Source organism: Rousettus aegyptiacus, unplaced genomic scaffold, assembly GCF_014176215.1.
Source record: "Rousettus aegyptiacus isolate mRouAeg1 unplaced genomic scaffold, mRouAeg1.p scaffold_m13_p_2, whole genome shotgun sequence".
NCBI lineage: Eukaryota > Metazoa > Chordata > Mammalia > Chiroptera > Pteropodidae > Rousettus > Rousettus aegyptiacus.
The window spans coordinates 45,739,776-45,757,409 of record NW_023416295.1 but is presented as its reverse complement, the minus strand read 5'-3'; the positions used below and the strand labels follow the sequence as shown (position 1 = coordinate 45,757,409).

Sequence of the window (17,634 nt, the reverse complement as noted above, 5' to 3'; positions counted from 1 at the left end):
GACCAGAGTTTCCTACAAAGTCTAAGAATTACATGTAGTTGGAAGTTTAGGAGTCCAGAGTAAGTCAGGTAGTGAGCTACTGAATTTAATATTTCCCAGATGACTAGGTCCAGGATGACCTAGGTTGGCCATTGTTAGTTGGTGGCTGAAGTGGACTAGAGGAAAACATCATTGGAGATGAGAAGGACAAGGAACTAAGAAGGCAGAGAATTTGACAGGCAGTTCAACGTCAAACAAGATAATGGCAAAACTTGGGAGTGGAGAAGTTAACAGTGAGTCAGACATTCGAGTCTTCAATGAATGAGGAGGAATGGCTAGAATGTGGTTAGCGGATGACAGCAATGAGGATAAGGGGTTTAGCCAGGCAACATAAACCTCAAAGAGGCAGTTTTAACAAAACAGCAAATAATTATGGCCTAGCATGAGGTCTCTATGAGGATGCCAGTCCTATCTACCATTGCTCATGTAGTATGCAGATGAGAAAACAGGCGGCCTCCATTTGAGAGGAATGAAAGGGAATGGATGGCTATAGTGAAGACCAGTGAAGATGCTAAAGAATAATCAAACTAATTATTTCACTTGCTGTTCACTGAAGAACAACAATGCTAGAGAGAAAAATCTGGCTGTTAGACTTAGGAGAAGTGGTACAATATATACAAAGTACATGTGCTACATTTTGTAGGTGGTTTAACAAATTTTTCAAGGGTTTGACTGTACATGATGATTTTAGAACCTAACCACTGCGTAAGTTGGATCTCCTTAGAAGGCATAGGTGGGTTGGATCAGAATTTTATCAGTTTCTTGGTGAAAGTGGAGGTTCGTGGCCTGGTTGTAAGTTGATCAGGGTAACTTAGAACATTAAAGTCAGCAACTTGGTCTTTAGGCACATTTTTGGCAATGAGTTCTGAAAGTATTCAACCTAATATACAATGGCTGATTCAGAAATGACTTTGAGGTTGGGAAAGGTTAAAAAAAGAACAGCTACAATCACTCACAAGAAGGGAGGCAATCATGTGAAAAAATGTAAAAGATTAGCCTTCTCAATTTACATTAAGATAAAGTGACTCAGGTAGGAAAATATATCTGTTTACTTACTCAGGATACATAAGTTCAGTTAATGTCATGCACATGTCCCGTTAGTTATGTAACTAGATTATATAACCGGTAGAAGTTCACTTTGTTCTCATTAGCTAAAAACTACTTTTATAAGATTCAATCCTCTTTTTTTTAGCTAAGCACATACGGAGATCTATAATAGTTCTGAAATGAAGCAATGATTAAATAAAATGTACTTGATAACATAAAATTTCACAAATTCTTTCTGATTTCCAAATTAGATATACTCTGTAACCTTTAGTGGTTTTCTTTTATGTTTCATGAGGTTTCAGCTTTTAAGTAAAAAAAAGTAGCAGTTTTGATAACTATTCCTAGGTAGATACACTTCTTCTGATTAGATATTTTATTTCTAAGAGAAAGGCATCCCGACCTGCCCACCACTCAAATTTTAAAATAGAGAGTCTGTTTTGGAAAAGCCTGTGTTTTCAATCTGGGCACAAGAATTTTCCCAACTGGCTAATATAAAATGCATAAAGTTCCTTTGACAACTTACAGCACACAAAGCCCCTTAAGTTAATACCTTTTTCCAGACTTAGCTTTCATAGCACACTAGCACTTAATCACCATTATATAATAGACCTTAGATTGTTTTAAAGCTCCATGCAAATTTGAGTAACTGTCTTTATTATCTATGGCTAGCCAATCAATCACCAAGTACTTTCTTCTTTTGCAGGATCTTTTGTATTTTCTCCTCTTGATTCTTACTACCACTAGTCAAAAATTTCAAAACTTGGTTACTTAATGTGTTTCCAACTAATATCCTCTTGGTTTTTCTTGACCACCGCCTTCATCCATTTTATTCACTGCTTACAATATCACGTAAATCTTAACTTTCAAAAATTGAGATTTTCCCACAGTTCTCACCACCCACAAAAACAGCTATAAAGCCCTTCTTTTGACATTTACATTCCAGTCTCCACACTGGCACCTTATTTACCCAACTCATCACTCTGGGAATACCCAGCTATTCCTTAGGGTATAGCCTCTACCAGCCGGTTTAATATCACACTTACACCAGATAAATACAAGGTTCATAACTAGTTTGATATGCTGACCATCATCTCCTGACTTCTTGAAATCTCTCCTTTCTTACGTATCTAAATCTTGCCTACTGTTTAAAGTCTATCTCAGGCACTTCTTACACCATGTCTTCAATATGTATCATGGATATCCTTGTCTCTGGATGGCTCTGGTACCTTGTTTCATATTAGTGCTACCTGAACAAATTTTAAGTTCAAATATACTTATAACCTCTAGTCCCTAGCACAGTGCTGAGTAAATCTGAAAATAGTTACTGGGTGGAATTAACAAATCAATGAATGTCAAAGGTTTCAGAGTAATATGTATTTTCTAACACATAGTAATTTATATCTAATTATCGTTCATTAATTTGTTTTCTTTTATATTTAAATTTTCTTTTTTCATATTCTGAATATTTAAAAGCAGGTTACTATTGGAGTATTTTAAGTCAGTTGAACAGATATTTGAAGGCAAAAGTAGTGGTACAGTAAAATAATGGGAATAAATACTTGTTAAATTACTAGAATATGGTTCAACATGGAAATTTCAGTCCATTTCTGCCATTCATATGCATAATCACTTAACATCATGTCTTTATAAATTGGTAGTGCTGTTTTGTTACCAATCTGAAGATGATTTTTCAAATCTGAAAAAGTATATATGGAAGGAATGTCCCATACTAACAAATAGGTTTATAATCATTATATCAACTATTAAATTCTAATTAATTCTTAGAAATAAGGCTCTTGGGGAGGACAGGGAGAATCCCACTATGAGGAATTATTGTATAGCTAAGAGATAAAATTAGCCACCCACTGTGGCTTCTCTTTTAATTCCAGCAGGTTTTCAATCCCTAGCAAATAACCAAAAGACCCAGACAGGATCATTCTATTATTTAATGGCACATAGTTAAATGCTTCATTTTCTTTTTTGTTTACAGCTCAAGCACTAGAGGATAATTATGATTAATCAGGGCACTTACCTTATCAGTATTGTTTGAAGAATTACAGGATTTAACTATGCCCTATTAGTATCTTTTAATGACAGAGGCAGGGAAATGTTCTGATTTGCTGAAATCAACATTTCACCTTGGTAGATTCTTGGTTCCTTCTCACACTCAGATTTCTTGAAGTACCTTTGAAAAAAATTGTTCTAAAAAACAGTGTGCTTCTTTTTTAGTCTGTAAAAAGGCACTGTAGTTTTCTGTCACTTGGGTATAAATAATTTTAATGTAGCTTCCTAGACTGTTATAATTATCATAGTCTAGAGAAAAAGGGAACATGACTGTCCTTTTTCTTGATTTGTTATCTGCCTTCTCCTGAGTCACCTGTCCAGTAGACTGATGTTGTGAAACAAACGTAGTCTTAAAAAGGAAGTGTGTTATAACCTATGGTGTTTATCTGTGAATCAGAGAGTGGGAATTCTTGGGAGAGGCCACATAACAAACTGAAAGGGTCTTCTCTTTAGAGACACAGTCTTCTCTGTTCACATTGACGGAGGCCAGAAAGCAGATGGGCGTGGACAGCAATATTAAATAATCTTACTGGAGCAGACGCATGGCCCTGTAGTTCTATATCACACCTTCCATTCTCCAGGTATATGAAAAAGGAATTCTGTCTATACTATTGGTTTCTGGTAAAGTTATTGTCTATAATCTAATGTTACAAGAGGTCTTATATTTTTTGTGATTTAAAAAAAACAACAACAAAACCCCAGAAACATTACAATTGAAAATCTATAAGTACAGTCATCAGGGAAGTTGAATTAGCCCATTGCTTGGAATATGATTACTACCAGATTCACTGATTTAATGTAGGATATAAGCAGTGATAAATATGGCTGACTAAATTTTTTAGTTGGAGTCTGCCTCCATATGAGAATGGATAAACTCATTTAATAGGTCTTTTTTCCACTACTACTCATTTTATGAAAGATTTATAGATGAATGTAAAGATAATAAAAATGTTGATTTTATCTGAAACTAATGTATTATAAGGGCTAGTTGGGCCTTTTGAAGATTAAATGGGAATGTTACATAACTGTGTGGCATAAGAGAATGTCCTGGATTTAGAACCAGAAGACCTAGGTTTGGGTCTTAGGCACCTGTAAGCTGTGTGACCTAGGATAGTGCAATTAAATCTCTGTAAGCCTGTCTCCTTATTTGAAAGTGAGGATAATAAAATCTGCCCTAGCTCAAATGAGTTAAGTACATAACAAAGTACTCTATAAAGTTACAAATGTTAGCTCTATTTAGTTATGGGCTTGCTTACTAATCTATGAGAGCATGAAACGATATACTTATGATTTATGTCTAAATTAAGATAAAACAATATTTATTAAATATTTAACACTATGATACTGAGCCACTTCTCAGGTCCATATAGCATAAATACCTTGACAAATTTACAGCATTAATGCCTCTGAAGAGATGGATGAACACATTAACTCCTTGCTTTTGTTTCCAGTCTTTATTTAAATATTTGGTTCATCCTTAATTTTCAAATTCAATAACTTTAAAAGAATACCTATCTAGTTTCTATTTAGAACTCAATTATCTAAGAATTTAGTTTTTCCTCTCTCATAAACCTCCTACTTTTCTCACAGTTATTTAATTTTTAAGGTATATCTCTGTTTCTGGTAAGAGAGATGGAAGAGGGTATAGGAGAAAGATGAAAAGTATACTCCACTAGAATTCTTTTGGTATCAGTGCTGAGATAATCAGGGGTGGGAAGGGTAATTAAAACTACTAGATAAAAAGTCTGAAAGTTAATGATAGATTTCAACTGTCCATTTTATTGTTTCTTTTAGTCTCTGCTCAGAAGATATACCATCAGAAAGGCCTTTACTGACCCCCTACCTCAAGTTGCACTGGTACCAACTCATTCCTATCCCTCTATACTAGTTTACTTATTTTTATGACCCTTGTCATTACGTGACATCATTTTAATTTTATTTTCTCATTAAAATGTAAATTCAATATGTATAAGAATGTTGTTCACAGGTGTATTCCCAGTAGCACCGGCACAAAGTGTGTCCCTATGAATGAATGAATGAATGAATGAATGAATAGATCTATAATATTCAGGTCCTCACATTGCAATGCATGATCAAAGTACAACAATGTTAAGTTAACGATAAAAATATAAAAATGTAGTTACTAAGTATACATTTTCTTAGGGGCAGAGTGTTCTGGAAAAAAATGTTTCCTTTCAAGATTATTTCAACATCCCAAACTGGTATGTTTACTGTTTCATCAGGAAAATATAAACATAGAAACATGAAATTAACCTGCTTAAAGAGCTGGAAAAGTGAAAATAAAAAGTTGGAAAGATGAAAAGGCCTCCATCGTTTTTGTTCTTAAACCATAAATCAACTAAAGTACATTGAAATTGTGAAGAACAAGATCAAAAATGAGCTTTAATGTAAAATAATATATATTCTAGATGGTAAGAAAAATAAAGGAAGGAAAAAAATCACTCATAAATTTCACTGCTAACATTTAATAATGACTGTTTTATATAGACATATACTTATCTTTCTCATAAATTTAAATCAGAATCTGATTTTTTCTGGAAATTAAATTTCTTTCATATGTGATTATTGAGAAGAAAAAGAATACTATTAGGAAGAAAATTCACAAAGTTTATTTGGATAGGACCATTTATTTTAGGTTGACCTTTGAAGGAGCTTCAAACTAAGGTTAAGAAAAAATATAATTCATCTTAATTTAAGATATATTTAAGAAAAAATATAAAAGATTTCTTAGACACAAGAGTATCTATCACTAACAAATGTTTAAATAAATTAAAAGGCTTAAATTTCATTATCTTCTAAAACACTTGAATTTTTTTTAAATTTGAAAAATAAAAAATAACTTACCTATAGGATATCCCAATGCAAAGTCATTACTTTGTGTAGTGAAAATAGGGAATAGTCCAGCTTTGCTAAATCGACTATCAGGACTGGCAACCAATAACGTTAATACACATACAATGAAAAAAACAGAAGCTTTGGCAATTAAGATGCTATATAGGAAAGACCAATTCACATTGGAAAAATCAAGTACAACCATGTTTTTGAATAATAAAGCTGGAAGTACAAATCTGGAGGCAAAATTTCCCAGTCCTTTGGCCTGTGTTGATGTTATGATATTGGCCCTTCCTGCTATGTAACCACAAAGGATTATGCCAAAGCATTCTAGTAAGGCTGGAAAAAGCCTTGTTACTGACATTGAAGATTCATCATCAGTGGAATTAAGTCCATCCATTGCTGTTGAGGACAAAGTGCTGGTCATATTGACCGCCATGGTTAAGTTCCTGGCAGGTAAATCAGTAAAAGAATTCATTTTCTTTCACCTTCCAACTCCAACCAGATCTCTGGAAATAAAGAAGAAAGATTCAGTGTGACAATGAGAACAATTGTAGTTGAAAGGATACATTGGCAAACCTAGACTTATTAAATGGCCAAATAAATACACATATTTTTCTTCAACTATCATCAAAGAAAAATACAAGTTAAAAAAAAAGATGGGTATGTTTCCTAGCTAACATTAATCTCTTTACTCTCAAAGGTGGGTCAGCTTAAAATATTTATATTGCTGTCCTATATTTAGTATCAGACTTGAGTAAAATAAAATTCATAAATGTTACAGTGGCAGTGATACCCCAGGGTCCTCCCCAGTGATCCATACTAGAGCTCTGCCTAGTGATTAAGAGCATGGAGCTAGCTGGAGTCTGCTGAATGTTCACATGCATTTAAATTCTCCAGAAATTTCAAAAGTACATCACGAAGACACACTGGACAAGAGGGGCCTTTCCAGCCTGTGTTCATTCTTGACTCTAGGATAGGAAGAAGGATATAGCAGAGTATCACTTGTCAATTTTGAACCAGTAATTTATATTTTTTGTGCCTCACTTTCCTCATCTGTGTAATGGTAATAATAGTACCTACCTCATAGGAACTTGAGATTATTCAACTGAAGTCCTTATAATCATATCTGGCACAAAGCTTACTCTTAGTTCCTTTTACAACAGCCACAGATATTGGTCTTCTTGAATGCTTCATAATCTCCTTCTGCCACATGGACTTTGCACATGCAATTAAATCTAAAATGTTCTCTATCCACCCACCACTCTCTACCTAATACTGCCTACTCATGCTCCAAATCATATAGCTCAGGAGTCACTTTATCAGGGAGGCTTTTCTGACCCCATAGTCAGGCCGAGAGTCTTTCTCAAATAGAATTATGTTTCTTACCTTTAGGTCCACTTTCTTCATTTTCTAATTATAGTATGCATTAGAGTGACTATTTGATTTATGTTTTTCTACTTTACTAGACTTTAAGTGCCATAGAAGCAGAGTCTATGCATGTGTTTGTTTACTGTTATATCCCTAACACCTAACATAGTGTATGGTGCACAAGAGACTCCATATATTTATATTTATTTTACCCTTCAGTGAACTGATGTTCTCTTTTAGGAACTATCTAGTTCATGGACGGAAATCTCTCTCGTTTGTTTGTTTGTTTTTTGAATGAATATGTATTCTAACTTTTTCACTGTAGCAACAGTGCTAAAGCAAGGGAAAATTCTTTATGCTAATATTATAGTACTTATCAGACGTCCTTCTTGCTGCCAGGGACACAGTGAACACGAGGTTTGGACAACTCTGCAACTAATCTACTCTTATTAGCAACTTGAAATGAATATAGTGACAACTGTCAATTTCTAAGTAATTATTCTGGATTAATCATCTAATGTGGCCTCATATGAGGTAGAAAGTAATTTTTTAGCTTATGTTTCCTGAAATTTACAATGCCCAGGTTAAGTTCTCAAACACCCACACTGCATTAAAAAGACTCGGATGGCAGGCCAGAGACCAGCTACAACTGATACTCAGGGGTGTGAGTGAAATAGTTTTCTCTGTGCTACTGTGGTATAAACCGAGCCATTAAAAAAAAAAAAACTTACATTTAATCTGGATCAGGACAAGTCTTTTTCTACTAGGATTACATAGGAGTGATCAAAATATACAAAACCTATATACTCACATGCTTGAAGTTTAGCAAGTTAAGTGTCAGGTTATATCCTGGGAAAGCTACTGTTGATACAGGTACCCATAGCTGAAGTAGGAGGTGGCAAACAATTAAACAAAAGTGTTATAAATATGTGAAGCTCTTAAAGATGTGGACTTGAAAAAGCAGTGCTAAAGAACAAGGTGATAAACTAGCCCAATTTTCTGTCATTTTTTTGAAGTTCCTTATATTTCTTTGCCTGAAGTACTAGTAATGCATATGGCTCACTACCCCTCATTTGTACCACACTATTATCATATTCCAATAATTTTAAACCAACAGTTTAAACTAACGGTTGTTCAGTAAAAAGAGTCAAACAGATCTGAACCCAATTAGGAGCCTTATCACTTACCAACTCTTTGGGCAAGTTAGCCTTTCAGACTCTTAGCCTTCTCAACTGTAAAATTAGAGTAGAAGCATCCTTAGAGGAATATTGCAAAGACTGGAAATTTTAGACACAGCTTATCATAGTAGCTTATCACAAAGAAGGCTTTAAATGGTAGTAATTGGTAGAAATGGTAGTAATTGCTATAAGGAGTTGTAGTCCTCATAATAATGATAAGAATGGTAACAAATTAAATATAATCCATTGTCCTATGCCAATTCTTCAAACAATACTTGGTGTTAAAGATTCTTCTACTAAAGTAGAAGGATGGGATGGGTTGTAAGGTTATCAGCTTTTATTTTATACCAAACAATTAAGAGGAGTTGAGTTTAATTTAATTTGTTTGTAAATAGTTGTTAGCAGGGAAGGGAAAGCTCTTCATTTTTCTCAAGGTGATGGTCAAATAGTTGTAGCAATGCCCGGGTTTAACTTTGTTAGTGGAAAAGCAAGAAAAAAACTCTGAAAAGTAATTTGCCCCTTTCCATGAGCTTTCTTTTAATGTTCCTCAACATTATAAAAGCAACACCTGCTAGTTGAGGGAAAGTCAAAATAACCAAAGAGTATTTATAGAGTTTTATCTTATTTTTTTTTATTATTATTATTAGTTTCAAGTATACAGTACATTGGCTAGATGTTTATATAGTTTATGAAACGATCCCCTGGACAACTCTATCACTCATCTGGCTCTACGAATAGCTATTACATTACTACTGTCCGTTCCCTATGCCAGACTCCCCATCCCTGTGACCATCTCTCAAGTACTAATTTGTACTTCTTTAATCTTTCTTAACCTTTTTTTTTTCTCAATGGGAGGAAAATATGTTTCTGAAAGCATTCTTTTAAAATGAACAGGAACTACAGCAACAGAAGTTTTTAAAAAAACTTAAATTCAGTTTTTTCATCTCATTGAGACACAGCTTGTTACAGAACAACATGTTGTTGATCTGTCACAGTCAAAGACTGCTCACTGACCACTCACTGGGGCAGGGAGTGGAAAAATGCTACATACAAACCACTTTGGGCTACTTCATATTTGGCTTAGAGAGCATCAGAGAACCATCGAAATTGTAAACAACTGCTATTATTAAGTGAAATGAGGAAGAGGGTTCTGATTAACTTCAAAGAGAAAGCTTTAAACTCGTAGGCTCTCTATTTCTCAAACACTCAATATCCTTCATCCTGTGGAACAAGCATAATACACTGTGGTACTAGTAAAGCACTTTTCAACAGTCACACCAGCCACTCACTCTTATCTATGTGTAGGGAATCGAATGTCCTCCTTAGAGAGCTGGGGTGGGGAGCACTAAGCGCTGCTTTTCCCTTGTCATCAGGGATAGATTTTGGCCCTCCAAGATAAGGGCATGGAGAGTCGCTAACTGTAAAGGCTGCCCAAAGAGCTGTCACCCAATGCCTGGGCAGGCAACAGTGGAAGTGGAAAGGCAGTTTGGGGTCTGTGCCTGGGATAAAAAGTTGGTCGTCAGCATTCCCAGGCCATAGGAGTTACAAGTTCTGGGTAACTGACATGCTCCAAAAAAGGGGTAAGGGAGAAAATTTGGGGCAACGCTCCAAGTACATGGGCAGATACTGAGGCTACCCCTTGGGATAAAGAGAAGAGGATGAGAATGACAGCGGGATACATGTACAATGAAGTGCTCTTCAAACTGAGGAATGACAGTTATGTCACTGGAAGAGACAAGCCGCCCGTTCCCCTACGAAAGCCTTCTCAGATGGCCATGCACGTCCTAAAGGAGGGCATTGCGGGGCAGAGGCCGGCAGGCGCAGGCAGTGGCCTGCGGGCCTGGGCGCCAAGGGCTGGGCGCTGCCCACCTACACAGAACGGGAGGGCAGGGGCACCAGGGTCCCTCAAGGCCAAGCCAGGACCCACAGGTCAGCGCCCCAGGGGCCCATCTCACCTGCTACGTCTGCAGCTCCGGGGCCGCGAAGAGGAGGGAGTCGATGCTCGTTGTGGGCCAAGCAGGGAGGAAATCACCGTCATCTCCCACCCAGCCTCCTGGAAGACAGCTACTAGCTGCCGGCTGCAGCAGCTCAGTCACGTTCCGCGAAAGTGAGGTGCGGAGAAGCAGCTGCCAGGTCAGCTCCTCCCCACGCGGGCCGGGCGGTCCCGCCCTGCCCCGCCCCGCGCGCTCCGCCTTGAGGTCCCGCCCCTCGCCGGGAACTTCCAAGCCGCACGGCCTCCAGACCCGCCTCCGGCTCCGCCCCCGCCGCCCAGTCGCCGAGCACGCGGTCCCCGGCTCCGCCGACAGCCGGCGGCCCAGTCTCTAGACTCTGGCGGCGGGACTTCCGGCCATCTAGCCCCCGCAAGATGGCGGCTGCTGTGGGTATTTATAATCCAGTTCTCTTAAACAGCTGCAGTGGCTTTTAGTCTCTACACCTAACATCTTTGAGTGATAGGGCAAATCTCTTAGTTAGCCTCGTCATGGTTATACCTAAGATTTAACGCGAGGACTTAAGAGTCAGACCTGGGTCAGTAGTCTCACCTTCCTCCTTTCCCAAGGGAGTGTGATCTGGACTTGACTAAATCAGAGATTAAAATGCCTATAAAGCTTTTCCACTGTACTTGATTTGTAGTGAGTTGGTCCAGTTGCTGACTGCTTGTATTTCTGTCGTGGGGGAAACTGCATGTATACCCCCTTAGTCTACCAAGAGGAAACCGGTTGTATTGGTGGAAAATTTCTAGAGTTTCTTGAAATGAAGGGATCCCAAATACAGCAGGTGCTCCAACAACACCTTTTCCTTCATTTTGTTTGTTATAACGTTGATGAGATGCCAAGAATTTAATTCTCGTTTATAGTAATTAGCTTAAGGTAAAATTTATTTCCTTATATGTCATTTCCCCGCAGTTCCAAGAACCTATCCATGGTATTATGTGAGGACTTACTCTATAGAGCTCTCTTTTGAAACAGGAAGGAATCCTGTATTTGAATTAATCTTTCAGAATCAAAATTATTTCAAGCTTAAAAATATTTATAACCTAATCCCGCTCAATAACTTCACAAGGATCTGTTTTTTGTAAAGCCTCTAGTTTGCATTGCACCTTTAACTCTTTTTGTGTGGCAACTTCATTGTCTTTCTATCATCTTGGTAATTTTAGTGCAAAGGTACAGGAACATATAGCTTAACTTGAAAAATTACAGTAAGGGAGGGTTGGTTAAAGGCTTTGAAAACTAAGCAGGAGAAAAATGGGCAGAAACTGAAACTATAGAAAAGTCATGTATTGTGGCTTCTGTTCTCACTTGACCTTTGTTTTCATGTTAAAACCACAGACCCACAGTGGAGTCACTTATGCTAGGCCTTATCACCAAATGGAGGCTTAGTACTTAAGAGAATTGTAGTTTCAGTTTCTAACTTTTTTTATTTCTGATTTTGAATGTACTAAATAATCATGAAATATTTAGATAATACAAAAAGGAATGAAGGAAGTGAAAAATCACAATACCTATTGATAACTTCTGTTAACATTTTACTGTATGTACATTTTTTTTCTGTATATAGATTAAGAAAAATAGCATCATACAATAGACATTTTTTATACATGATTTTTAGTAACATCTTTATATACAATTACCTTTTATCCATAACATAGGTCTATATCATAATTTTTAATATCTATCAAGTATTCCCTACTGAAATTTTGAAGATTATCTTTCTTGAAAAAGTGGGAACTCTGGCCCATCTATAAAGTTTAACCAAAGATGAGTAAAGAAGAGGAAGATAAAATAGTGCAAGTGATTAGAGTGATTTAAAATGTGTTGTTTGAATATGTCTAGTGCTTGCTTTGGCTGCACATACACTAAAATTGAATATGTTTGTTATGACTTGAAATTTCTTTAACATTATTTAGTTTCTTTAACACTCTCATCCTCTTCCCAATAACACCAGTTTCTCTTTGGGGATCTCCTATACCTCCAGAGAAGTTGACTTCACTCGCCTTTAGAGGTGATATAACTCTGGTATAACAGAAAAATTTGGCTATCAGTATATTCCATCCCTTTGGACTCAGTGATTGAGTCAAGGTGGGCATTGGTTCTAAGGTCCTTTGATACAATGACTCTTAGGACTTTTGCTAAGAATGCTGATGTTTTGTTTCCTGTTGGACAAGGGGAAGATGCTAACAGGATCCTGGGATCGATCATAAGAGGAGCCAGTCTTAGAATGATGCACACACCAACCAAGGCACGACAGAGAAGGAAATAAGTGGATTCTTGATGACAAATTGAGTTGTAGAATCAAGCCTCACCTGAAGCCAGTCAGCCTTTGTATTTCTCATTCTTGTGAGCCAATTTTTTTTTCTTTTTTTGAATTTTTATGAGTTTATTTGAACCAAACTGATGACAATTGCAGGGAAGCACTATCTCAGTGGATTGAGAAAATGCTCTGGAGAATGGCAGAGTTGCAGCTTATATATTAGAATTGAAGGGGGAGATTTAAGGAAGGTTACCTGAACTCCATTGATGGTAGATTAAAGGGGCAGGAGAAAGCAAAGCAGGGAAATCTCTGGAATTTGATGAAAAGTAAAACCGAGAGACACATACTTCTTCGTGGGGACGGGATAGTTAATAATTAACATTTACAGCACATAGAGATGCTATGTGGGAAACAAGGTAACAACGAGGGGTTCTGTGGTCTTGTGCTCTGGTGCAGTGGTTGTGCCTGAGCGGTCTGGAAAAGGAGATTATTCTGACATTTCAAGGTTTGTTGTCTCAGGTCCAAAAAGACAATAGACAGGTCCACTTAAGGTAAAAATTGATCTTTGTCAAGGAGGCTCAGGCCTAGAACATGACTACCTACCATGATTCGCTCTTAGTTAGGAATTTTTATATTCAGACCATTCTGTCTGGTCACTTTCAGTCTCTGAGTTTATAAGGCCTGCCTTTCAGGCCTCTCCTGAGCATATTAGGTTTAGTATGTGGCCTTTTTTCCATCTACAGTTCTCTCTTTCAGTCATAAATCAATCTGAAAAATGAATTGATGACCAACCTCTTAGTTGGATAATGTGGTCCCGTAGTGAAAGGAAGCCTCATTCCTAGGAAGTCTTAGTGTTGGCATTGGTCATGCTGAAATGGTGGATCATTGGGGATGGGACAAGACTGTAACCTTGGGTGGAAGTCAAGGCCAGATTTTTCTCAAAAGGGAATGGCAGGTAAATGGGAGGCAATCAGGTCTTATGGGCCTTCCTTAAGAAAAGATACTCTGGATCATTTCTAACCTATAAGCTATTAAGATCAAAATTTTGTTTTCTGTCTCACTTCTCTGTATTTTGCATCTAGCATAACATTTACTTATGGTTTGAGGGTACAACGTACACCTCTTTGCTTTTTACCATCTGATCATGAGATGGGTTCCCAGGGTTCCCATTTACTGGTGGTAGTGGTGGTATTATTATTATTATTATTATTATTTATTATTTTAATATGGCCCATCTGCTTCTCATTGGAAGCACTCAAGTGTTATTACAATTCCTGCTAGTTGTACTATTAGGAACTATAACTTTAAGATTTAATTGAGCCAATCAATTTTATTTATTGTCTAAACAAGTTTGAGTTGGGTTTTCTGTCTTTTCAAATCAAATGGACAGAAAAAAATTCCAAAAGTTATTATCTCTGACTAGTAAAAATACATGCGATTTTTTTTCTATATAGGAAAGTTCCCAAAATTTTTACCAAAATACGTGTACTCATTTTATGAGGAAAAAGTCTGAAATAAGTCTTAAAATGTATATTTTGGCTATACAAAAATGGTGAATAGTACCTAATAGTAAATATTTTTCTAAAACAAATTTAAAAGCCACTACTATGTATTAAACCAAGTAGGTATACAAAATCCACCTATAAAATAAAACAATTTAAGAGCACTGCAATAGTACAATATATGAACTTGTACTAGGCCAGGCCTTGTTTTTATTAACTATTATATCCTTACCACTTATAATAGAGCATACGGTAGGTGTTCCATAAATGGTTCTGAATGATTGAATAAAAAACATAATTGCCTATCAGCTATCCAGGATATTAAAGTGTACTTCTATTCAATGGAAGCTATTTGATACAAGAAATTGAGGTATAGTTCTTTTATCGTACATGATTTCTTATTTTTTTCCAAATTTTCACTTGGCCCAGGTTTATAGCCTTATTTAAATATTCTCCTAAATTATGCCTTCTTTTTGTTATTTTAAATGCTATAATTAAATAATTTAAAATAAAATAAAATTTTAGATAAAATAATTTAAAAGATAAAATTCTGAAAATTATCTTCTAATTTAATATATATAATATCCGTATATGTATTTGTGTTTTCATAAATATATGCTACCTTCCCTACTCTCCTTTTAATTTACTGTTAAAATATTCTAATGAATACTTCTTCTCTGTCAGATACTTTTGTTGGTAGCTGAAAGAAGCAGACTAAGAAAAAGTAGGTGAACATGTGGAGGTTCTGGGAGAGTAGCACTCTTGGAGAGGGCATGGAAGTTCTGTGCCCCTCCCCACATAGCTTGCCCAATGCATCTCTTCTATCTGGATATTCATCCGTATCCTTTTCATATCCTTTTATAATAAACTGATCAATGTAAATACACGCGCACACACACGCACACGACTCAAATGTAGCTAAATAGGTAGATGCTTTTCTCTGGGCCAGCACTTAAGCAGAAAAGCAACGAAACCAGAATTAGATATGAAACTGAAAGTTAAATGGAGGACTTTGATAAAATAGAGTACAGAAGCCATACAGTAGAAGTGTGATGATTTTACTGGCCATCCATTTTGTTTCAGGATGGATTTGGATGGATTTAGCTCCTTGATACTTGGTGGTTATGTTTTGACCACATTTTTTTTTTTTTTGAAAGGGCTTAGAGATCAGGAACACAAACGTGATAAACAAACAAAATACTCCCATTTTTACTACTAGTTTGTTCACTTAAAAATGTGCTGAGAAGCACGCACCTAAAAATGGCATAGGTGATAGAGGCTTTGTTCATTCCTCTTGTGACCACATCAAAGTTGGGATGGAAACACAGAGCAAACAGCAAGCAAAGTCTCCTGGGATCTAGATGAACAGAAGCACTACAACCAGGGAGAGAAGTAATTAATCACCTTGCAACAGTAGAAGGTAGGAGGGGCAAAGATATAAGGCTGCCTGGTCCTGAGTGGCTGAGTGGGACAGAGGCTATGGCAGTGGCAGCTGGCAGCTGCAGACACCTCTTAAAAGGGCCTTATCTGCAACCGTTCTTTTGTGGTGATGGACTTGCTCTGAGCACCAGCACTGGGTTGGCTGCTCGGGTGGCACCAGAGACTTACAGGGGGACACTGAGTTGTTGGAGTGAGGGCTGGAGGTGAGGCTTTCTCATAGGCAGAAGTGCTGGCAGTATTCATTGTTCCTCTCTTAAGCCCACTCCTCTCCTAGTGTCCAGACACAGTGCTGCCGTAGCTGAGACGTGATCAAACTGGATAAGAGAAGTCGCTCTGCCCAGAGGATTCCCTGAAACTCTGCCTCCCCCAACTCACGGCCCCACCCAAGCCACATCCAGTTGTATCCTCAGTAAATCCAGTGTTCCTTACTGAGCCAACCCCAAGACCCACCCTGTTGGCAGCTGGCCTTGGTTTCTGGTGTGGGCTCTTGAGGCAACTGTAAGCACAGCATCTGTGGATTGCATGCTAAATCTTAACAGGTGGCCCTAGAGGGGTAGAGGCTTGGGCTAAATTTTGTCTGCAGCTGAATCCCCCTCAGGACTGTGCCACTGGACACCTACTTCACAAATCCACACTAATAAGACCAGGACACTTAGGAGTTTTGCTTCGTAGATGGAAATAGACACAGAAAGGCAGCAAAAATGGGAAGATAAAGAAGCAGAAATCATATGACAGAACAGAACAGAGATCCAGATATAATGGAGTCAAGTAATCTAACAGGTGCAGAGTTCAAAACACTGGTTATGAAGATACTCAATGAACTTTTGGTTAAACTCAGTGAGAACTTCAACAAAGAGATAAAAAAACATAAAAATGGAAATGGAAATTATAAAAGTGAACCAGTCAGAAGTGAAGGACACATTATCTGGGATGAAGAATATATTAGAGGAAATCAACAGAGTGTATAAAGAAGAGAATCTAACCACCGATATGGAGGTTGAGGAAGCCAAGGACACCCTATCAGAATGGCAAGAAAAAAGCCAAGATGATGATAATTTAAGGAGCCTGTGTGACAAAATTAAATGTAAAAACATCCAAGTCATAGGAGTACCTGAAGGGAAACAAGAAGTTGAAGAGCTGTTTGAAGAAATAATGGTGGAAAACTTCCCTAGTCTGGTGAAGGGAATAGACATACAACCCCAGAAAGCTGAGAGTCCCAAAAAAGATGAACCCAAAGAGACCCACACCAAGACACATTATAATTAACATGCAAAAGGTTAAATACAAAGAAAGAATCTTAAAAGCAGCAAGAGAAAAACAATGAGTTACCTACAAAGGAGTTACCTACAAAGGAGCACCAAAAAGACTGGCAGTTGATTTTTCAAAAGAAACAAGGGACAAAATATTCAAAATGGTTAAAACTCAGAACCTACAACCAAGAATTCTTTATCCAGCAAAGCTATCATTTAGAGTTGAAGGACAGATAAAGAGCTTCCCAGACAAAAATAAGCTAAAGGAATTTATCAACACCAAACTAGTATTAGAGGAAATGTTGGAGGGACTTCTTTAAGAAGAAAAAACATTTATCAAAAACAGGAATAAAGAATGGTAATAACTACATTCCTATCAACTAGTACCTCAAATGGAAAAGAAGTAAATGCTCCAACCAAAAGATAGAATGGCTGAATGGATAAGAAAATATGACCCCTACATGTTTCCTACAAGAGACTCACGTCAGATTAAAAGACACACACAGACTAAAAGCAAGGGGATGGAGAAAGATACTGCATTGATGGACCTAGAGGATATTGTGCTGAATGAAGTTAGTCAGAGAAAGACAAATATCACATGTTTTCATGTACATATGGAATCAAGAGAACAAAACGACAACA

General features: G+C 37.1%; 1 protein-coding gene and 1 long non-coding RNA gene across 7 annotated transcripts in view; one reads left to right on the top strand and one right to left on the bottom strand.

Annotated features, from left to right (window-relative positions):
- The window catches only part of GPR155 (G protein-coupled receptor 155), a 38,025-nt gene extending 27,324 nt beyond the window's left edge, over nucleotides 1-10,701 (bottom strand). The window contains exons 1-3 of one of the 6 annotated variants that reach the window (XM_016134834.2): nucleotides 10,508-10,701; nucleotides 8,562-8,606; nucleotides 6,016-8,257 (exon numbers count right to left, since the gene is read on the bottom strand). In XM_016134834.2, the coding sequence (XP_015990320.2) occupies nucleotides 6,016-6,481 (466 nt within the window). In that variant the 5' untranslated portion in view covers nucleotides 6,482-8,257; nucleotides 8,562-8,606; nucleotides 10,508-10,701. The other 5 variants (XM_016134872.2, XM_016134855.2, XM_016134845.2 and 2 more) reach the window with 5 other exon arrangements.
- A 140-nt stretch (nucleotides 10,702-10,841) lies between these two features.
- LOC107505026 overlaps nucleotides 10,842-17,634 on the top strand; it is a 42,844-nt gene continuing 36,051 nt past the window's right edge. The window contains exon 1 of the long non-coding RNA XR_001595601.2: nucleotides 10,842-10,929. This is a non-coding gene — a long non-coding RNA (uncharacterized LOC107505026). The remainder of the gene's footprint in view (nucleotides 10,930-17,634) is intronic.